This window comes from Pan paniscus, chromosome 19 (genome assembly GCF_029289425.2).
Source record: "Pan paniscus chromosome 19, NHGRI_mPanPan1-v2.0_pri, whole genome shotgun sequence".
Classification (NCBI taxonomy): Eukaryota; Metazoa; Chordata; class Mammalia; order Primates; family Hominidae; genus Pan; species Pan paniscus.
In genome coordinates this window covers 12,978,849-13,001,395 of record NC_073268.2, presented here as the reverse complement: position 1 = coordinate 13,001,395, position 22,547 = coordinate 12,978,849, and the positions used below count along the sequence as shown (strand labels likewise).

The following is a 22,547-nucleotide window of genomic DNA, read 5'->3' as shown; positions in this document are numbered from 1 at the left end:
AAATTAGCCAGGCATGGTGGTACACATCTGTAGTCCTAGCTGCTCAGGTGAGAGGATTGCTTAAGCCCAGGAGTTTTAGGCTGCAGTGAACCATGATCATGCCACTGCACTCCAGCCTGGGTAACAGAGCAAGACCCTGTGTCTTTTAAAAAAAAAACAAAAAAGCTGAACTCTTAGTCTTTGCTCCTTTAAGGAACTCAGATAATTAAGCTGTAATCACTATCTTCCTTTTCCAACAGCCCTGGAAGATCATTCTGAGTTACATAAATGTAGGAATATGAGTACCAAAAACAAAAGTCACTGGAGCTTCAAACACTCGACAACACCCCCACCCCTTGTCCGTTCAAAGCTTGCACCTCTGGATGCTAACATAAATTCCTAATACTGGCAGTAGTTTAGTGTCCTTAGAGGATATTCCATAGTCTTTGAAGCTTGATTAAGTTGTACTATCTGGATGTAAAAATAAATATAAATTTTGTGTTATTTACACTGAAGGCACTAAAAGCTAGCAAGACCAAACAAAAATAATAAAATCACTGGAGAAAAAATTACCTGTCAGTTACCTCAGCATACTTTTTAAACACCCACAGTACATTTAGTAAAATAAAACCTAGTCACACTAGCTTACTTCAGAATAAATACGAATCCCAAAGGGGAAAAATAAACATTAATTGTCTGGATAATTTTTTTTTTTTTTTGAGACGGAGTCTGCTGTGTTGCCCAAGCTGGAGGGCAGTGGCATGATCTCAGCTCACTGCAACCTCTGCCTCCCGGGTTCAAGTGATTCTCCTGCCTCAGCCTCCCTAGTAGCTGGGATTACAGGCGCACACCACATGCCCAGCTAATTTTTATATTTTTAGTAGAGATGAGGTTTTGCCGTGTTGGCCAGGCTGGTCCTGAACTCCTGACCTCAGGTGATCCACCCACCTCGGCCTCCCAAAGTGCTGGGATTACAGGCATGAGCCACCGTGCCGGGCGAATTATCTGGATACTTTCAGATCATATTTCTGCCAACTCCCTGAAATACAAGTTGTCTATAAAGTTATGCTATTTCATGAACTTTCACTTTTTTTTTTTTTTTTTTTTTTTGAGACAGAGTCTCACTCTGTCACCCAGGCTGGAGTGCAGTGGTGTGATCTCAGCTCACTGCAACCTCCGCCTCCTGGGTTCAGGAGATTCTCATGCCTCAGCCACCCAAGTAGCTGGGATTACAGATGTGTGCCACGACACCCAGCTAATTTTTATATTTTTAGTAGAGACAGTTTTACCATGTTGGCCAGGCTTGTCTTGAACGCCTGACCTCAAGTGATCCACCTGCCTCAGCCTCCCAAAGTGCTGGGATTACAGGCATGAGCCACCACGCCCAACCAAACATTCACGTTAGAATTGTTGCCTTCAGAGTAAGTCACTTGCCATGCTGCCAAAGTCTGTGAGATCTTTTAAGCTCTTTTTGAAGTTTGAGTATTTGCACTTGACTGAATAGTTTTTAGAAATGAAATTATATAGAACCAATATGGTATATACAGCAGTTTCTTGGCTTAATATTGGTTTTGATCAACTCTAAACCTAACAAATAAGTAATTTATGTTTGTGGCTCCGGCTTATAAACTGGCTTTCAAGTCCTTTGCCGAGAATCCATGCTAGGTGTTTGTGCTGCCTTGATCTTTTAGAAAAGAACTGGAAATGGCAGTCAGAAATGCTTTCACAAATCAAGGGCATTGGAATAATAAGGGTGTAGCTTCCCAAAGTGACCTTTTCAAGGTGGAAAACATGCATTCTTGCACTTTTACAAAAGTTACACTTTATTTTATATTCTGAAAGTTCTGGATTAATGTGGTTTCTGCTTTCCTGTAATACAGTAAATCACTCCATGGTAGAATTCAATTTACTTACTTATTTTGCAGAAGTACAGTCCATCCAGCGTCTCCTCCCCTGCTTTGTACTCGAGAAGATGTTGAAGTGGCAGAGTCTCCCCTCCGTGTTCTGGCTGAAACCCCAGATTCCTTTGAAAAGCATATTAGAAGCATTTTGCAACGTAGTGTTGCCAATCCAGCATTTTTGAAGTATGCAACCTTGGGCATAGCGGTTTTATGAATGGGTTCTCTTCTGTCTTCAGAATTACTGTGCATCCTTTCTGTCCTCATCTGTTTCATATACTTTTTACTGTGATAAATTTGGAAGAAACTGGATATATTTGATCAGCTAGTGAATGGGGAGCAGGAGGGAAGTGGCACCTGAGAATGATAAACAGGAAGTGTTTAAAAAGAAGTTAGGCTAGGCCGGGCGTGGTGGCTCACACCTGTAATCTCAGCACTTTGGGAGGCCAAGACGGGTGAATCGCGAGGTCAGGAGATTGAGACCATCCTGGCTAACACAGCAAAACCCCATCTCTACTAAAAATACAAAAAAAAATTAGCTGGGTGTGGTGGCAGATGCCTGTAATCCCAGCTACTTGGGAGGCTGAGGCAGGAGAATCGCTTGAACCTGGGAGGCAGAGGTTGCAGTGAGCTGAGATCCCACTACTGCACTCCAGCCTGGGCAACAGAGTGAGACTCGTCTCAAGTTAGGCTGGGCACGGTGGCTTACAGCTGTAATCCCAGCACTTTGGGAGGCCCAGGCAGGCGGATCACCTGAGGTCAGGAGTTCAAAACCAGCCTGGCCAACATGGTGAAACCCTGTCTCTACTAAAAATGCAATAATTAGCCAGGCGTGGTGGTGGGCACCTGTAATCCCAGCTACTCGAGAGGCTGAGGCAGAAGAATTGCTCGAACCTGGGAGGTGGAGGTTGCAGTGAGCCGAGGTAGCACCATTGCACTCCAGCCTGGGTGACAGAGCGAGACTGCATCTCAAATAAATAAATTAAAAATATAAAAAGTTTAAAAAGCACCTGTGACTTGAGTCTATTTTCAGTTGTTTTACTCAGCTAAGGAAAATAAAGGTAGAAACTTTGTTTTTAAGAGCTTCTGAAAAGGACATAGCCCCTCCTCCTGAAGAATGCCTTCAACTCCTCAGCAGAGCCACCCAGGTGTTCAGAGAGCAGTACATTCTCAAACAGGACTTGGCAAAGGAGGAGATTCAGCGGAGGTATGATGTCCTGTGTTCACAAACCATCGATCCCTGGCTGGTAGCTGATGCTGTATGGTAGCCTAGACCTGGCTTCTGAATAAACTCTTTTTGTTTTTAAAGGGTCAAATTATTATGTGACCAAAAAAAGAAACAACTAGAAGATCTCAGTTATTGTCGAGAAGAGAGGTAAGTGTCAAAAATAAGAAGAATACAATAGGTCAGTAAGACTGGAACCATATTCTCACCCTAAGATGCTGAGCCACATTAGCTGGTTTCAGCATCAAGGTGTGGACCTCAAGAGTCTCTTGTGTCTCACACATCATTAGGAAAAGTCTGCGGGAAATGGCTGAGCGTTTAGCTGACAAATATGAGGAAGCTAAAGAAAAACAAGAGGATATCATGAACAGGTCAGTGGGCTGTATAACATTTAGTTACCTAGTCAGGTACTAACAACGATATTTAAGAAAATGGGCATTGGCAGGTGCTTACATACCTACGGAACTGAACTGATCCCCCTGCCTCTCCTCTGAAGTATATGTTGGGGAAAACATGAGGCTCTCCCCTAACCCTTCCTCTGGGGCCTACTTCAGAAACACCAGATTCATGAATTATGAGCTTGTGATTATGTTTCTCCTAATTAGTAGAGACCTTAAATTGAGATGTTTGCTTGCCTTTTCTAAAGGATGAAAAAACTACTTCACAGTTTTCACTCTGAGCTCCCAGTTCTCTCTGATAGTGAGCGAGACATGAAGAAAGAATTACAGCTGATACCTGATCAACTTCGACATTTGGGCAATGCCATCAAACAGGTAGGAATAGATCCAAACTAGCTAAATTTGGTAATTTTTCTTAAAGCACTTATTCTACAGAAAATTTTACAAAAATGTAAAAAGAACAGATTCAAATAGATACTGTGAAAATGTGTGGCAAACCACTGCCAAAATATCTATTATTTTAATACTTAAGGTTACTATGAAAAAGGACTATCAACAGCAAAAGATGGAGAAGGTGTTGAGTCTTCAAAAACCCACCATTATTCTCAGTGCCTACCAGCGAAAGTGCATTCAGTCCATCCTGAAGGAGGAGTAAGTAAATACTTCCAATCAGCTATTATCGTGAGATAGTTTTTCCTTTACAGTATGCCAGAATCAACCTGTCTTAATAGAAACCTGAATCTTGGTATTTGCATGTCAAGTAATTACTGGGATGAGAGCCACATGATACATAGGGACTTAAGAAATGACAATGGTGGGAGGATTGAAAGGGATGACCTTCTAGTAACATGATTTTGTTGTGTGGCCAAAGGTATTTTACAGTAATTATGTTCAAAAATATTTCCAGTACTTGCACCGTTTGCCACCTTAAATGGTGAACACTATTGCTATCCACCTGAAACCTTCAGCTGTTAATTTTAGCAAAGCAGTTCTTAGATATTTCAACATTACCAGTTTAAATTCTTAAGAATCCATATAAATGGTTTATTATAATTCCAAAAGTGAGTGACTTTACAATTTTACAGGGGTGAACACATAAGGGAAATGGTGAAGCAAATCAATGATATCCGCAATCATGTAAACTTCTGACACCACCAGGAGCTGACTCACACCTGAACTGAACACCATTGAAGGCTTAAACCCATATTGTAAAACAGGTAGAATTATCTAATTTATAAAAAGGTGTTTTGATGACCTTTGGTGTGGTTCATCTTTTTAAATATGTTGTTTTATAATAATTGAGCAAATGCTTTTATTTAAAATTTGGAATGTGCTTTATAACTCAAGCCTACAGTTGTGTTCAGCAAGGACTCAGGATTATTTCACACTGCACACTGCCAGAACCTCCCTGAACCCTATTGAGTTTTCTCCATATTTGAGCAAGTTATTCTTGTGAGCTGTGTTTTAAAGTAGCAGCACCAGAAACATGACTCTGAAGAGGGATAGAACCCTAGGATTCAAAGGAGAAGACCACACAGTGTACTTGGCAGCAGCTTTTTTAATTTGAACACTTTCTTCTTGAGGACACACCTTCAGTACAGTTAACAAATGGTTACACCTGAAATCTGCTGAGAGCAGAGCTCAAGATCCACAATTGCAAAGGCCACTGCTGGCTCACTTCCTCACAGGCTGTATTACCTTTCAGAGCTGAGTGAGGCTGTGCTCTACGTCCCAATACTTGTTACTGAGTGGACATGAGGTGCAAGTTTAGCACCTTAAAGGGAGAAAAAAATAGGTTAGTATGCAGAATGTGATTTTGTCCTCACTTCACCTTAAGTCATCTTTTTACACTTGCCAATGTGAGTTCTGAAAGGTAGTACTATATCTGCTTAGAAATGGCTGAGTGACTATCAATTAAAAGCCACATGATAAGGTAGGTTACAGGTAAGAGGTAAATCAGGTTAGACATGCATGAGAACATGTAGGCACAGACTGAATATAAGCACAGGAACACTTCGTGAAACCCAACTGAGCTTTTCTTTTGCCTAGAAGGGCTAAATCCTGCCTTCTACATCAGTTCCCATTTATGCTGAAAACCCAGTTGAAAGAATTGTTTCCTACCTGGACAGTGACACAGTAGTTTGTTTCATACCAGAGACACATTGCTAAACAAAACTTAAGAGTCTCAGTTTGGGTTTTTCTACAATAAAGTGAATTCCAACAGTTGGCATTTGCCACAGTAGAGACCACTAACCGGTTATTCCCTAATTGTGATGATTTTATTACCCAGCACCATCTTCTGGAGAAAAATATCTGTAAGGTGCTCAGTCTCAGCAGAACACTTCACTGCAAGCTCTAGTTCAGTCAGTTCAGAAAGGCTGTGAATTGCCCACCCTGATTTACAGCACTAATTTTAATAATCTCAAGACAAATTCGCTTGGGGCTTATCCAAGGGACTAGTCTTAAACCTACGTAATTTAAATTGATTGCATTTTATAATTAATAAAATCCCCTGTAACTCAATAGTTATATGTTTCCTTTATCTAAACCATGTAGCACTCTTTATAAAGGGACTTTAAACCAATTAAAATAATGTTTCATGCGCGGCAAGCCTTTAGTACTATTTCCATAATTGGTATTTATTTTTAAATTCATAATCATGAATGCAAGACTACAATAATAACCCAAGAGATGAGGTATGTAGTACTTATCATTTGTCCTATGGAAGACAGAAGTACAGAAGATCTTTAGGGTAAGTCCATAGTGACCTCATTTATAACAAAGACAATTCACTTTAAGTTGATGGTGGCGTTATGTGAACAGAACAATCTACCTAGTTCACTAACTCCCAGAAGGCTCTTTCAGGTACCCTGCTGTTATGCAACCAATCTCAAAAATGATTTGAAAACCATCTTACTTTTGAACCTCCTGGATGATGAATCCATCCACTGGATATTCCTGGGACAGTACTCTCAGCAGGTATTGATGAACATGAATCAATTCTTTGTGCTTTCTGTAGCACTTCATAAAGTTATGGCAAAGACCTGTTTCACTGAGGCTTTCTTCACACAGGAAAGGAATCTAATGCTTGTAAAATGACAAGACAGATTTCCAATTCTAACTAACTGGCTTTCTATAAGCATTGTCACTTACATTCCAGGTCTGAATTCAAAAGAAAAATACAAAGTATCTGTCAACCTAGTTACCATTTTTGTATTTGACACATTTGAAACAAGTAGTACGTAAGCCTAATGATCCAAGTTGAAAAATTAGCCGATTTAAAAACGTATACTAATGTTTTTCACTGATCCAATAACTAGACTAAAACACTTCAAAAGAGTAGATGGTACCAGTTCGGCTTTATCCTGGTACCTGTGGGCCCATGAAGATCATCTAAGTATGCAGAAAAAGTGCTTCCAAAGTTTCTTGTGCTTTTCCTTTAACCTTCAACTTCCAGTATATATAGCCCCAGCCAAGTTTTCAGATCCTCATCATTAATTCACTTCATGAACTGGTTTTGTTTGCCACAGTCCTATGGTTCTCAGGTAAGTTTCAGTAGCATTTAAGGTCCTCCAAAGCAAGATAAAATGGTAAAAGGAAAACAAAAATGTACTGAGCAAGGGAAATACAGTCAGTAGCCAACGGCCTGCTCTCAAACCTTCATATTTTAATATAAAATATTCATACAGCATACTACACTTCTGTCTGCTAACTGAATACTGTTACTGATGAGCTCTAGACAACAGATAAAGCAAATTCTCTCTTCCAATATCTATGAACAGAAAATTCCAAACACTACTGGGATGTCGCTTTAGGGTAGGGAAATGTGTTCCGAAAATCCCGAAAATCTATGTTGGAGAAAGCAGGCAAGGAAACAGCGCTTTTTCCATCACCAAATCTGATCCCACGCCTGTTGGAATCAAGCCTGGAGTTTATAGTGTTCGCATTTGAAGGTCTCTGGGCTGCAGATCACCCCGCTGTTTGCTGTTTCCTGTGCCACACAGTCTTCTCCCTCTAGAAGTAAGCATTTCTCCAGTCTTCCTTTTGTTGTGACTTCTCTTTCTTCAGTTAAGAGTTAAATAATAATTACTGTTGCTCTAAAGATGAGTTAAAAACCCAAAGTGCAGGCTAGAATCCTGCCATCAGGGTGTCATGTCTCAGGAAGCTGGTTAATGTCTGTCAGTTTAGTATCATTCAGAATTGCCCGGATTCTCTCCAAGGAGTCAGCTTGCCGGATCCGCTCTAACTGCACCTGGAGAAACAATGGTGAGATAACTACAGGTGGCTCCTGCCTAGATTTTCTGACTGGTTTAGCTGAGATGTAGCAGATTAACTCACCAGAGTAGTAGTCACTTCAAAGGGAGACAGCAAGAACAATTAAAAATTTTAAAAATAATTCCCCAAAGCTACCGTGTAACGGACTGGGATTTTTTTTTTTTTTTTTTTGGGAGAGTTTTGCTCATCACCCAGGCCAGCCCAGGCCAGAGTGCAATGGTGTGATCTCGGCTCACTGTAGTCTCCACCTCCCGGGTTCAAGTGATTCTCCTGTCTCAGCCTCCCGAGTAGCTGAGATTACAGGTGCCTGCCATCACACCTGGCTTGCTTGCTTTTTCTTTTCCTCCAGATGGAGTATTGCTCCGTCACCCAGGCTGGAGTGCAGTGGCACGATCTTGGCTCACTGCAACCTCCACTTCCCGGGTTCAAGCAATTCTCCTGTCTCAGCCTCCCAAGTAGCTGGGATTATAGGCACACGCCACCACGCCCGGCTAATTTTTGTATTTTAAGTAGAGACGGGGTTTCACCATATTGTTGGTCAATCTGGTCTCAAACTCCTGACCTCAGGTAATCCATCCATGTCAGCCTCCCATACTGCTGGGATTATAGGCGTGAGCCACCATGCCTGGCCCAGACTAGGATTTTAAAGTGTAATGTGTTGGGATTATGGAGACAAATGAGACCTGACTCCCAATCCTGAAGAATCCACAGTTCCAGTCCGGGCATGGTGGCTCACGCCTATAATCCCAGCAATTTGGGAGGCTGAGGCAGGTGGATCACCTGAGGTCAGGAGTTTGAGACCAGCCTGACCAACATGGTGAAACCCTGTCTCTACTAAAAATACAAAAATTAGCTGGGCTTGGTGGTGTGTACTTGTAATCCCAGGTGGTGTGTACTTGTAATCCCAGCTACCCAGGAGGATGAGGCAGGAGAATCGCTAGAATCCAGGAGGCACAGGCTGCAGTGAGCCGAGATCACACCACTGCACTCTAGCCTGGGCAACAGAGCATGACTCCGTCTCCAAAAAAAAAATAAATCCGAAGTTCCACTGGGAAAAAAACTTAGTTTTAGCACAATATTCTAAATGTCATTGTGTCATTACAGGCATTCATAGAGTGCCCGAGGGAGCATGGCAGAGGGAGGGGCACTTTAGCCCAGCTCAGGAACCTAGAAGAGCTCCACAGAGGGGACAAACCTACGCTGAGCCTTGAAAGAAAGGAGTCAGGAGGGGATGAGATGAGGATGCTCACCAGACAGAACACCACGTTGTGGGCGAGGAACCACAAGCAGTTAAACTTAAAACAAGGCAGAGAGATGAGCAAAATACAGGGGTGGGCCTGGTTGGGAAGAGTCTTACATGGTATGCTAAGGAGTCAGTACTTTACTCATAAGGAGGCAAAATTGGCAAGGCATACAGAAAAAGAAAAATGGGCCAAGTGTGAAGAACACACCAGGTTTTTGGCTTGAATGATGAGTCAGACATTTGGGGTGGAGGTAGGAGCAGCCAGTCTCTAAACCTCTAGCTACTGCCATTGGTCAAGTCAGGGATCGGCAAGGTTCTGTCCCCCAAAACTGCCTTCGTGCTCTGTATGTGGTTCCCCAAATGCCTCACCTGAAGGGTCTGTGAAAGCTTTACAAAATCTCTCTGGACTTGCTCACTGACATCTAATTCTGTCTGCAATCTCTGAGCTTTGTTCTTCTCTTCAAACATTAGTTGTTCAACGGTAGCCTAAAAAATACAAGTTTTGAATGAAGATTAATGCCAAAGGGCCGAATTAGGAAATCCAGTAACTTGTAGTTACCTACTACTAGGGCAGAAAGGTGGGTGGATATCCGTCACACTCCTATACACGACCAATCTCTTTATCTATAGGGCAAGCGTGCAGGCCATCTAGACTACTTGCTCTAAGTCCTGAGATGAACTGGGTATGAAAAGCCAAAGGAAGAAATGGATTAAAGTGCTGCCCTCCCCCACCCCCAGCAGCTGGTGACAGTGACGATAATCACCAAAACAGCTGCTAAGATCGGTGTCTGTCACACCAACAGGGATACATACAGGACTTTCTCTGACAACCTCCACAGTCAAGCATCCACCAGGAAACTTAGTGAATACGCCCCAGCTATCCCCAGTCTCTCTTACAGAAAACCAGCAGGATGTGTGGGAGCCTTTCCAAAAACAAGCAGTTCAGCAACACTGTCTGCACTTTCAGGTCTGACCACTCAGCTCACTAAGACCATTTCTAGGAAACTACCCCCACAACATGCACGTTTATTCTAACGGAACTCATCAAAATTTAGGCAGCAAACCTGGTTTGATGCAATCTCTCTTAGGATTTGATACATCAGTCAAATGGAATGACATTTTCAAAGCACTGCTTCTAACTGGGCAGTGCCCAGGCTTGGTCAATGGCCCTGACTGCCTACTATCTGAAGCTAGCCTATGACACAGGCCTCCAGACCTGGCAGAAAAGATTTAACCCAGCTGGAATAGATCAATTCGTTTTAAGTTTTTTCTTTTCACAAGCTGTCAGTTTTGCCAACTTTTTAAAAGGTGACACTTCAAAGCACCAATATTTTTTTTCAACAAGCAAGATGTGATCCTACATTCTTAGCCCTGCTTTTTAAAATTAAATGACTAATGAAAACACTACCTTAGCAGCAGTCTCTTTCTTTAACTGCTCTTCCAAACTGATCTTTATTTCCTGAAGACTCTCAAGCTGTTGAGACTTCTCTCTTAATGTGGACTCCAACTGTGAAAAAGGAAAAAGCTGAAACTCACAGAAACTCCCTCGGCCCCAGTGCACTACCTATAAGAGCCTAGAGCCTGGAGAATTACACCAAGACACTTGGGCTACACTGGGAATACTCCTCTCACCCTTTCAGCTCTGTGGATCCCCTCTGTATTCTTCCTGAACTATTCTTTCATTAACCATTATTAGGTGCCCACTATATTCTAAGGCCTCAAAATGGAGAAATCAGGGTAAACAGACATGTAAAGGATGAAGAAAGAAGCATTTAATTCTGCCAGAAAAGTTACAAAGGACTTCCTAGAGGAGATGACATTTGACTCCTACATTTTTACAGGGCAAAGACAAGGGTGACAAAGGGAGAAGATGAAGAGATACTCCAATAAGAGGGAATGGATGGCACACATTAAAAACACATGCAGCAACAGTGGCATGTTCGGCTGGCCTACAGCACAGCACGTTGGGAGCCACAGGCACTGAGGCAGAGAGGTGGTGTGAGGCAGGAGAGCTCTGGCTGGGCTAAGGATATGGACTTGATCCTGTAAAATAAAGGGAACTACGGGAGGGCTTTCCACTAGACTGGGACGCGAACAAGTTTCTAATGTTTAAATATCACCTTGATTTCAATATGGAGATGATTTAGGGACAAATTTTGGAGGCAGGGAAAGTTAGGCTGTTACAATAAGCCAGGTGAGAGTGAAGTCTGAACTCAAAGAGTGGCAGCTAGAATGGAAAGGATGAGATGTTATTTCGAGCGCTGGTAATTTCTGCTGGTGCAATCTCAGTAGCAAAGTGGAGGCAGGAGGCAGACTGCAGCAGGTGGAGGGATGCCTGGGAAGTCAGGCAGTGGAGATGATCAAGACTGTGGCAACAGAGGGAGGAAGAAAGAGTGGTAGCTCGGGAGAGGAGTGCAATCCAAAGACAGACTTTTTCCTTCTGAATATGAGACACCTGAGCCTGTTCATGCATAATGGAAAAGATCAGTCAAGAGGCAGAAGTTCAAGGCCCGGCACTGCGCGGGGACATCTGGAAAAGTCGGAGATACTCAGTCAAAGCACCTATGCAATGACACTGTGGTCAGAAGCAGGTCATGATATTCTCTGAAGAAAAAGAGAAGACTGGGAATAAAAGGAAAACCTGTAATTGAGGAGCCCAGTAGCTGAAGGTGGCCCTGCCTGATGCCTGAGGAGTGAGGCCAGCATCTGCTGAGAGTGAGGGGGCTGAGGTGAGGTGACTCTGAAACTGCCACTGAGGAATGGAAGAGACGCAACTTAGGACACATGAAAGGCTGCATGAGGAACACTGGAGGCCCATCTGGCAGCTTGAGCATGCAGTGTCACCAAGTCTCGTGGCATCAGCAGCTGGGGACAGCAAGACTAGTCCAAGGTTGGGCAGTGGTCAGGTGAGGGCAGCAGCGGGACAAGGAGTCAAAGACCATAGGGACAGGTGTGGTGGGAGATGAAGGGAAGAGGCAGGCCAGTAAGATGCAACCTAGGGGAAAGAAAGCAAGCCTTTGAAGCTGCTGAAACCAGGATGAAAGGGGAAGTTCAGAGAACTGGAGGTCTGAATGAGGTACTCCGATGGAAGAGCTGGAAGGATGGCAGATTGTGGTCAAGGAACTTAAGGCTGCAGTGAGATGTCACAGTTGGGCAAAATGCAGCCCAGTGTGTGGGAAGGGAGAGCAGGGTGGAGGTGAAAATCTCTAAATCAAGGAACAGTGAGGTCAGGAAGTTGAATGGGGTTACTATGAAAGGAACTCATGATGTCTAAGAGGACTAAGCCAGCTAGAAAATGTCATCTCTTGTTTGTAATGTTTTTTATACATATTTCTACTGTACCTCTAAGCATGTAACATGTTATGACCATGCCTTGCCTATCTTCTCACTACACTGGAAACTCCAGGCCACAGTCACATCTTAGCCTTACCTCCTCCAGTTTAACCTAGCCTGACACACAGGGCACTGTCAATAAATCACCAGCACACCCTTACCCCGTGGTTTTCTTCCCACAAGACAAAAGTTCCTTAAGGCAGGGCCCATGCCTTAACTATTTTTTATTCGTTGGGTGCAGCATAGTAGGAGTCAATAAATAACCACTGGTTGCTGATAGAATTAATTTGAAACTCACGACTTACCTGTCCTTTTTCCACTTTGATTCTTTCTAATTCAGCTTTTAGGCTAGAAATAGAAGCTAGAAGGAAAAAAATGAGATGTATTAGCATTCATCTATTATTGTGCATGAAAATTTTTTTCTTTAAAATTTTAGAGCACCCCCCAAAGGATTCAAATGTATGCTGAACATGGGTTCTGGGGGGCTGTCTCAAAATTACCACCAAGCAATCAGCATATTTAAGCTCAGGGAAAAGCAGGATCTATGCAAATGGACACTGTGTCATAAACTACCTCTAGATCATGTATCACATCTCTGCAGGGAAATGCCACCCATTGAATCACGTTCCCCTGGTTCTGGGTTCAAGTACTGAGAATCCTATCTATGAATAATTGCCAAAGAGGCCACAGAACTCCTAAAAAGACGAGTTTTCGGCCAGGCGCGTTGGCTTACAACTGTAATCCCAGCATTTGCAAGGCCGAGGCAGGCGGATCACCTGAGGTCAGGAGTTCGAGACCAGCTTGACCAACATGGAGAAACCCGTCTCTACTAAAAATACAAAATTAGCTGGGTATGCTGGCACACATGCCTGTAATCCCAGCTACTCGGGAGGCTGAGGCAGCAGAATTGCTTGAACCTGGGAGACAGAGGTTGTGGTGAGCCAAGATCGCGCCATTGCACTCCAGCCTGGGCAACAAGAATGAAACTCCGTCTCAAAAAAAAAAAAAAAAAAAAAATTTTTAAATAACCAGAATTTCTGATTATTTGACTATATCAGAATATATATTCAGAATCTGAATATATCAGAATATCTACAAAAAATGGACTGAGTCCTTACTAAATTCTTTCCTAAGCTTTTCTGTGTTCCAGACTCCATGGCCATGTATTGCTTCTTTTACTGAAGTTTTATTTAGTGACTCTAATTCTAAACTACATCACTTTTATCTTCACCTATTTCCTCCTTGCAGTTTTCTATTTCTAGTTGCAGAGTTTCTTCAAGATTTTCTTTTAAACACTGTTCTGCTTGGATCTGCTCTTTTAGGAAAAGTATCTCAGCCTTCAGCTTTTCTTCTACGTGGTCTGCTGCTGTCCGCACATTAATGATGTCCTCACGGTATTTTAATACCAACTCCCGCAGTGCCTGGATTCAAGAAACAAATGATTATTGGGTTTGTGAGAGTGAAAGGAAATAAAGAAGCTAAAGATTTTTTGTAACCAGAATCTCAGATGTTGTTTTAATGGTTCAAAAATTAAGACTTTGACCATTAAGCCACTTAGAGCTTCAGGGCAGGTGCCATGTCAGGTTAACATTCAGCATGTTATAGAAAAGACATTTCTGGCCAAGTCGTATCTTGTAAGCCACATACTCTTCCCTCAAAACTGTTTCATAAGCAGAAAAATAAAAAGATTAAGTGACTTACAATATGCCATTCAATAGAAATAATACCTTAGAATCCTCTACTATTACTTGCAGAAATTTGGGAGGAGTTAGGAAATGAAGACAAAACTGAGTAGCAAGTTCACACTCAGTAGCAAGTGTGAACTAAGAGGATAACATTTATTTACTTACTCACTTATTCATTCATTCAAACATTTACTAAACATCTACCAGAGGCAAAGTACTACCTTAGGCCAGAGGTAAATAATGGCAAAGGTGGCTTTCTAAGGTGGTAAGCTGTTTTTCTGTAATAAATTCAGTATAGAATTTATTTTTCTTCCTAACTTTTAGTTCTGTCTTCTTTTAGAAATCCTTCCAATTATATCCTAAAGCAACTCTAAAGTAAAAACGAGATTCTCAAATAACAATATATATAAAACAACAGTTTTTAAAATTTCCTAAGATTTATTGCTGAAGCAGGTCCAAGAATCAAGGATTACACACTGACTACATTCTTCAAGGATTCTTGGAACTTTTTTTTTCTTTTTCTTGAGACAGGATCTTCCTCTGTCACCCAGACTGGAGTATGGAGTGCAATGGCATAATCATATCTCACCACAGACTCAAACTCCTGGGCTCAAGCAAAACTCCCACTTCAACCTCCCAATGTGCTGGGATTACAGGCAAGTGCCACTGTGCCCGGCCTGGATTCTTGGAACATTTTAAGATCTAGGACTAGGCAGGCGCGGTGGCTAAAGCCTGTAATCCCAGCACTTTTGGGAAGCCGAGGAAGGCGGGTTCCTTGAGGTCGAGAATTCGAGACCAGCCTGGCCAACATGGTAGCCAGACATGGTGGCACACACCTGTAGTCCCAGCTACTCAGGAGGCAGAGGCAGTAGAATCGCTTGAACCCAGCAGGCGGAGGTTGCAATAAGCTGAGGTTACACCACTGCACTCCAGCCTGGGTGACAGAGCAAGACTCTGTCTCAAAATAAATAAATAAAATGAAATAAAATCTAGGAATAAAGTCTCTAAAGAACATGGAAGACAGGATTCTTTCCTGACAAAAGAGAAAAATCTAACAGGTGGAAGGTGGTAGAACGGTGATTTTAAGCTGATAGCAAAAGTAGACAGGTTCCCAAAACCTTTTTTTTTTTAATTGAGACAGGGTCCTCACTCTGTCTCCCAGGCTGGAGGGCAGTGGCGCGATCTCAGCTCACTGCAGCTTTGACCTCCTGGGCTCAAGCAACCCCTCCCACCTCAGCCTCCCAAGTAGTTGTAGCTGGGACTACTACAAGTGTGTGCCACCATCCTTGGCTAATTTTTTTTGTTTGTTTCAGTAGCGTCGGGGTTTTGCCATGTTGTCCAGGCTGGTGTTGAACTCCTGACCTCAAGCAATCTGCCTGCCTTGGCCTCCCAAAGTGCTAGGATTGCAGGCCTGAGCCACCATACCCTGCCCCCGATACCTTCTTTTGATGACAGCAGTCACCAATTCAGAAAGGAAAGAAGGCTCTGCCAAGAGTGCCTGTAACATGAGCTGAGACGATAAGAAGTTGGGGAAAGGTGGGAGACAGCAAAGAGCTAATGGCAAGATAGGCAACTGGTTTTTTGTAAATGATGAAATAAACATAAAAAATAACAGTCATGTTAATACATATATAGGAAAAAAGAATGAGGTCCAAATTGTAGAGATTGAATCTGTAGGGTGTAATTAGGGGAAAGTTCTACTTACTAAGATTTCCTTAAAAAGGAAAAAAAAAAAGAAAAGAAACAGGTATAAAGATTGGATAGGACAGGCACGGTGTCTCATGCCTGCAATCCCAGCACTTTGGGAGGCCGAAGCAGGCTAATCACTTGAGATCAGGAGTTCAAGACCAGCCTGGCCAACATGGCGAAACCGCATCTCTACTAAAAATACAAAAAAAGGCCAGGTGCAGTGGCTGATGCCTGTAATCCCCGCACTTTGGGAGGCCAAGGCGGGCGGATCACGAGGTCAGGAGTTGGAGACCAGCCTAGCCAATGTGGTGAAACCCCATCTCTACTAAAAAATATTTTAAAAAATTTGCCAGGCACAGTGGCACGTGCCTGTTGTCCCAGTACTCAGGAAGCTGAGGCAGGAGAATCACTTGAACCCGGGAGACAGAGGTTGCAGTAAGCCTAGGTTGCGCCACTGCACTCCAGCCTGGGTGACAGAGCAAGACTCCATCTCAAAAAATAAAAATAAAATAAAAAATAATAAAAAAAATAAAAATACAGAAACAAATTAGCCCAGCGTGCTGGCGCACGCCTGTAATCCCAGCTACTCGGGAGGCTGAGGCAGGAGAATCACTTGAACCCAGGAGGCGGAGGTTGCAGTGAGCCAAGATCACACCACTGCACTCCAGCCTAGGGGACAGAATGAAACTGTGTCTCAAAAAATAAAAATTAAAAATAAAGCTTGGATAAAGTTAAGGAGAGAATTATGAATGTCTCTGGGAAACCAGTTTTGTAGCCCAGGTTTACCCAACCACAGAAGAATGTAAGTGACCAAAAGTGCCATCTTTGGCTGGGCATGGTGGCTCACTTGAGGTCAGGAGCTCAAGACCAGCCTGGCAAACATGGTGAAACCCCATCTATACTATAAATGCAAAAAATTAGCTGGGCATGGTGGCAGGCACTTGTAATCCCAGCTACTGGGGAGGCTGAGGCAGGAGAATCGTTTAAACCCGTGAGGCGGAGGTTGCAGTGAGCAGAGATCATGCCATTGCACTCCAGCCTGGGTGACAGATACTTTCTGTCTCAAAAAGAAACAAAAGTGTCATCTTTATGGACAGCATGATGGTGAGTGTGTTATAACTTTTCAAGTACTAGATACAAAAACAAACGTCATAAGCAGCCAGCATGGTAACCCCTTCAAACTTTTAATTTCTGGCACACTCTCAATCTGGGCCGACAAAAATAACATAGATCTTGAAAACATTAAGGCTACGTGAAAGAAGATGGACACAAAAGACCACATATTGTATGATTCTATTCATAGGAAAGTCCAGAATAGGGAAATCTACAGAGGCAGAAAGGTTAGTAGTTGCTTAAGGCTAGGGGAGGAGGGGGAATAAGGATGGTAGCTAAAGGGTGAAGTGTTACTTCTTCTTTTGTGTGTGTGTGTGTGTGTGTGTGTGTGTGTGTGTAGCTGGTGTAGTCGGGTCACAAGGAGTTACTACTTGAGGTGATGAAAATGTTCTAAAATTGATTGTGATGATGGTTGCACACATCTGTGAGTACAGCAAAAACCACTGAATGGTACTTTAAATGGCTGAATTGGCACGTGAATTATATCTGAATAAAACTGTTTACATAAAGAACATACGGCCATTTCAGAGAATGTACTTGTTGACATTTTTGATCATGTGGAAAGTAAGTTACCTCTGCAGTGTCTGGGAGGATGAAGTCTTCTGCTTGCTGTAATGACACATGCAGGCTGTGCTTTCCCTGGAGACTGTCATTATCTTTCTGTAACCTCACCAGCTCTTCTGAAACCTGTTCCCGTGACTGCATCAGCACCGCCTAAAACAGAAGTAGATACTAATCACAGCCAGAAAGGTAGATCCGGTCTGGTGATAGCTACACCAGAGAAAAACAAGACCAAACTAAAGGAGTGCTGAGGATGGACGGGGTATGGTGAAGTTCTGCTAGACTTAGAAAAAGCTGCGCAGAGATTTTCTGATTTACAGCATATATTCAACAAGGGACAGGCAATGAAGCAAGTATCTGAGGCTCATTCTCCACTGTTTCTACAAACCGCTTAAAAATTCTATCTTTTGGTTGGGTGTGGTGGCTCACGCCTGTAATCCCAACACTTTGGGAGGCTGAGGTGGGTGGATTGCCTGAGCTCAGGAGTTTGAGACCAGCCTGGGCAAAACAGTGAAACCCTGTCTCTACTAAAATGCAAAAAGTTAGCTGGGTACAGCGGGGTGCCTGTAATCCCAGCAACTAGGGAGGGAGGCTGAGGCCGGAGAATCGCTTGAACCCAGGAGGCGGAGGTCGCAGTGAGCCGAGATTGCACCATTGCGCTCCATCCTGGGCCACAGAGCAAGACTCCATCTCAAAAAAGAAAAAATTAATAATATTTTCCCTCCATATCCCTGTACTACAGAAGGACCAGGATCTCTAGTTCAATGGAAGTGGCTGACACCATCAAGACCTATATCAGACAGAGCATGTACTCTAAGACAACTCCCATTTCCCCATGGCGTGCATTCGACAGAAAGGAGGGAGAAACAGAGTAGTGTCTTCATTTCCCATTATGTATACCTCTGTTCAGGCTCGGAATCACTGTGAATGGCCCAGCAGGCCCAGATACTGGAAGTCATCAAGAGGATCTAAGCTCAGGAATCACAGAGCACTTGAGAAGCTTATTCTTTTTTTTCTTTTGAGACAGTCTCGCTCTGTAGCCCAGGCTGGAATGCAGTGGTGTGATCTCGGCTCACTGCAACCTCCACCTCCCGAGTCCCGGTTCAAGTGATTCTCCTGCCTCAGCCTCCCAAGTAGCTGGGACTACAGGCACGCACCACCACGCCCAGCTCATTTTTTTGTATTTTTAGTAGAGACAGGGTTTCACTATGTTGGCCAGGCTGGTCTCAATCTCATGACCTCGTGATCCGCCCACCTCAGCCTCCCAAAGTGCTGGGATTACAGGCGTGAGCCACCGCACCCAGCCAGAGAAGCTTATTCTTAAAATGGGACACACTCCCACTTCTGCTTGTTGATGTGTAAAACAATTTTAGGTATTTCATATTATTTGTATCAATATAAAAGTTATCCACCGAATCCGAGTATCAGATAAAGCTCTACGAAAGCACGTGACTCCTGCTAATCTGTAGTACTAAAGTCACTTACCTTAAGGGCACACATACATGTAGATGGTGCTCTCATACGATGTTTATTGTGCAGCTACTACTCTATGCCACGTGTTTTGCTGCCCACAGGAAATACAGAGATAAAAGACGAAGACTTTGCCCTGGAGAAGCTCATGGTCCAATAGAGGAGAAAGACAAGTAAACCAAAAACTACTCTACAATACCATAAACTGCTATGACAGAGATTGGGTACTGCAGTGATAAAAGGACAAAGGGGTACCTAATTTGGGGCAGGAAATTGGGAAGAGGGTTAAAGAACACTTCCCAGAGGAGGCGATGACTGAGCTGCATTCTGAAGGACAAACAGGCCAGAGACAGGCAGTCACGGCCATGCATATGCTCTGGCTAAAGCCCACTGGCTTTTATTGTCTTCAGACTAGAATCCGCTGTGCTTTATGATCACTGTCACCCATTTACAACAAAATCTTAGTATCCCACCACCTTCTGGATATGAAAGAAGGGAAAAAAGAATATGTATATATTTGCTTGTTTTTGTAAAGAGAAAAACAGAAGGATAAGCCAAAAATAAATTAAAATAATTACGTATAAGAGTGGAAATGGGGTGAAAAGGACAGGGAATGGAAATGGAGCTGAGTATTTATTTTTATACTTTTGATTATGAACCATGTTACATATTCAAAATATAAATCAAGAAAGAAAAATCAAATCTGAAAATGTAATATAAAGAGAAACAGCCCAGGCGCAGTGGCTCACGCCTGTAACCCCAGCACTTTGGGAGGCCGAGGCGGGTGGATCACGAGGTCAGGAGATCGAGACCATCCTGGCTAACACGGTGAAACCCCGTCTCCACTGAAAAAACAAAAAATTTTCCGGGCGTGGTGGTGGGCGCCTGTAGTCCCAGCTACTCCAGAGGCTGAGGCAGGAGAATGGCGTGAGCCCGGGAGGCGGAGCTTGCAGTGAGCCGAGATCGCACCGCTGCACTCCAGCCTGGGCGACAGAGCAAGACTCCATCTCAAAAACAAAAAAAAAAAAAAAAGAGAAACAAATGGAGCAAACTATATATCAAATTCCTAATACAACCACAGAGAGAAAAACTAACATTTGAACACAGTACTTAAACTGTAAACCCTTATCTGAGATAGTCTAAGGGCAGAACTACAAAGAAATGTTGGCCTTTACTTAGTAGGTTTGCTGTTGGTAGTAATATTGATATAGTCATTCTGAAACTATTTTGTCCCCACCTTAACCAAGTGATCAAATTTAACATCCCCAGTAATGGAAGCACCCATCATTAACGTGCCTCATTATGTTATGAACCTCCCATTGAACCATTTCATCTGTGCAGTATTCTTGCCAAGATGTCTAACCTGAATCAAATCACAAGGAGATAATCAGACAAATGAATTCTACAAGACAGATGGCCTGAAACAAAGCAATTGGCCGGATTCTTAAAAATAAAAAGAGAGTGGGAGACTGTTCTAGATGAAAAGTGACTAAAGCGACATGGCAACAAGATGAAATATGTGATCACTGATTGGTTCCTGGATCAAAATATAGAAAATATAAAAAGGAAAACCACCACTAAAAAGTAATCAAGGACTTACTGGGACAACTGGTTAAATTTTAAGGATGTAATAACAGTACTGTAGTGATGCAGAACAACTCTTTGTTTTAGGAAATACATACTAAAATACTTACGACTGTCATGTCTACAATAACTCCAAACAGTCCAGCAAAAAACACAAACCAAGACATACATACACACACGCATCATATACCTACAAACATACACAGAAAGACTAAGAACAAGGGCAAGCATGCACTAACGTGGTGAGTTTCTCTTCTTTATGGTAATTTCAACAAAATGGTCATGTACTGGAGTTCATAGGACCTCAACCTTAATTTCAACAGTTCTCCAGTGTCACTGACACACATTCATTTTAAGTGAAACCAGCCTGAAAAGTGTCTGCAAGGGCTGATGGTTTTAAGAGACAAGAAGGAGGCTGGGCACGGTGGCTCATGCCTGTAATCCCAGCACTTTGGGAGGCCAAAGCGGGTGGATCACCTGAGGTAGGAGTTCGAGACCAGCCCGACCAACATGGAGAAACCCCGTCTCTACTAAAAATACAAAATTAGCCGGGTGTGGTGGTGCATGCCTGTAATCCCAGCTACTCAGGAGGCTGAGGCAGGAGAATCACTTGAACCCAGGAGGAGGAGGTTGCAGTGAGCCGAGATTGCGCCATTACACTCCAGCCTAGGCAACAAAAGCAGAACTCTGTCTCAAAAAAGAAAAAAAAAAAGACAAGAAGGAAAAAGATGCAAGGGGTCGAAGGAGTGTAGGAGGCTCACCGCTATGAAACTGTCAGTATTGAGCAGTGATTTTTACGCCAGTGTTGTTATATTGTATTTTCTAATTAGAGAAAACACATGAAACTATGGGTCAATGATTAGGATGAGATGCTTCCCTACAGACCAGGTTTAAGATTTAGGGATCAGCTCATAGGCCATTCAGATACTGACCTAATAATGCCAATTAAAAACATTCAATGACCATTCCACCCAAGGCTTTTATTTTTAAACTGTCATCCCCGGGTAAGCATCAGCCTTGTAGAATCACCCCAGCAGAGCCACCTCTACTTTAATTTAGTTGGAGGCATCAGATGTAGGCTCCAACTTTGAGAAAGGAAAAACAAAGCAAATGCAGCCAGACTAGTGAGGAGGGAGCCCAAGCCTGGGGACTATCTGCAAAGGCTCTAGCTGGCACTTGCTCATAACACTCTGCCCCCATCCCTCTCAGCATAGATGGCCTTCTGGAAGGTCCCCAGCACCACCACAGTTACATGTTTTTTTTCATAACCCCTGTGAAACTAATAAGGTTATTTTTTTTTTTCTTTTGAGAGAGAGTCTTGCTGTGTCACCCAGGCTGGAGTGCAGTGGCGCGATCTCGGCTCACTGCAACTTCAGCCTCCCAGGTTCAAGCGCTTCTCCTGCCTCAGCCTCCCGAGTAGCTGGGATTTGCAGGTGCCCACCACCACGCCCAGCTGATTTTTTGTATTTTTAGTACAGATGGGGTTTCACCATGTTAGACAGGATGGTCTCAATCTCCTGACCTCGTGATCCACCCGCCTCAGCCTCCCAAAGTGCTGGGATTACTGGCATAAGCCACTGCGCCCAGCCCTAATAAGGTTATTCTAAATAAATTAGCCATCCAGGAAAATCACAAAATGACTGGTCAAAAGCTGTACCAGCTAGGGCTCTCAGACATTCAATTTTTTAGCTTTTATTTGGAATTAAAAATTAAATTAGGTCCATAGTTTATTCTGTTTAGGTTTCCCAAATCAGAAAAATAAGTTAAACGATGAGAAAAAATTTTTGTTTGGCCAGAAAGTAGGTTTAAAAAAGGAATAATGTCTTTACAATATTTTGTCCATTATTAATGTTCTACAGTCCCGGGAGAAGACAACAGTAACTACTTTGGACAGGATGATAAATTCCTATCAAAGATGATATCAAGATAGAACAAAAAAGGAATATATAGTAACATAGTTGTCATTTACTTAAAATGTAAACTTACCATCTGTTCCTGAACATCCCTCTTTGCCTGGGAAAGCCCCTGCTGTAACTCTTCAAGTAAGATCTCGGAGGCCTGGGCTCTTAGGACGAGTGCAGAGATCTTTAAAAA

The 22,547-nt window shown here is 42.9% G+C and overlaps 2 protein-coding genes across 5 annotated transcripts in view; one reads left to right on the top strand and one right to left on the bottom strand.

Moving 5' to 3' along the window:
• Positions 1–4,754, top strand: part of NUP88 (nucleoporin 88) — a 33,564-nt gene extending 28,810 nt beyond the window's left edge. For both annotated transcript variants that reach the window (XM_003810158.4, XM_055101008.1), the window contains 7 exons: positions 1,905–2,063; positions 2,959–3,084; positions 3,187–3,252; positions 3,393–3,473; positions 3,749–3,875; positions 4,033–4,151; positions 4,586–4,754. In XM_003810158.4, coding sequence (XP_003810206.1) covers positions 1,905–2,063; positions 2,959–3,084; positions 3,187–3,252; positions 3,393–3,473; positions 3,749–3,875; positions 4,033–4,151; positions 4,586–4,649 — 742 coding nt within the window. In that variant the 3' untranslated portion in view covers positions 4,650–4,754. The remainder of the gene's footprint in view (positions 1–1,904; positions 2,064–2,958; positions 3,085–3,186; positions 3,253–3,392; positions 3,474–3,748; positions 3,876–4,032; positions 4,152–4,585) is intronic.
• A 286-nt stretch (positions 4,755–5,040) lies between these two features.
• Positions 5,041–22,547, bottom strand: part of RABEP1 (rabaptin, RAB GTPase binding effector protein 1) — a 103,696-nt gene continuing 86,189 nt past the window's right edge. For 2 of the 3 annotated variants that reach the window (XM_034941375.3, XM_034941376.3), the window contains 7 exons: positions 22,440–22,538; positions 17,412–17,552; positions 13,583–13,772; positions 12,657–12,712; positions 10,427–10,525; positions 9,388–9,504; positions 5,041–7,752 (listed from right to left, as the gene is read on the bottom strand). In XM_034941375.3, coding sequence (XP_034797266.1) covers positions 7,651–7,752; positions 9,388–9,504; positions 10,427–10,525; positions 12,657–12,712; positions 13,583–13,772; positions 17,412–17,552; positions 22,440–22,538 — 804 coding nt within the window. In that variant the 3' untranslated portion in view covers positions 5,041–7,650. The remainder of the gene's footprint in view (positions 7,753–9,387; positions 9,505–10,426; positions 10,526–12,656; positions 12,713–13,582; positions 13,773–17,411; positions 17,553–22,439; positions 22,539–22,547) is intronic. The other variant, XM_063598922.1, reaches the window with a different exon arrangement.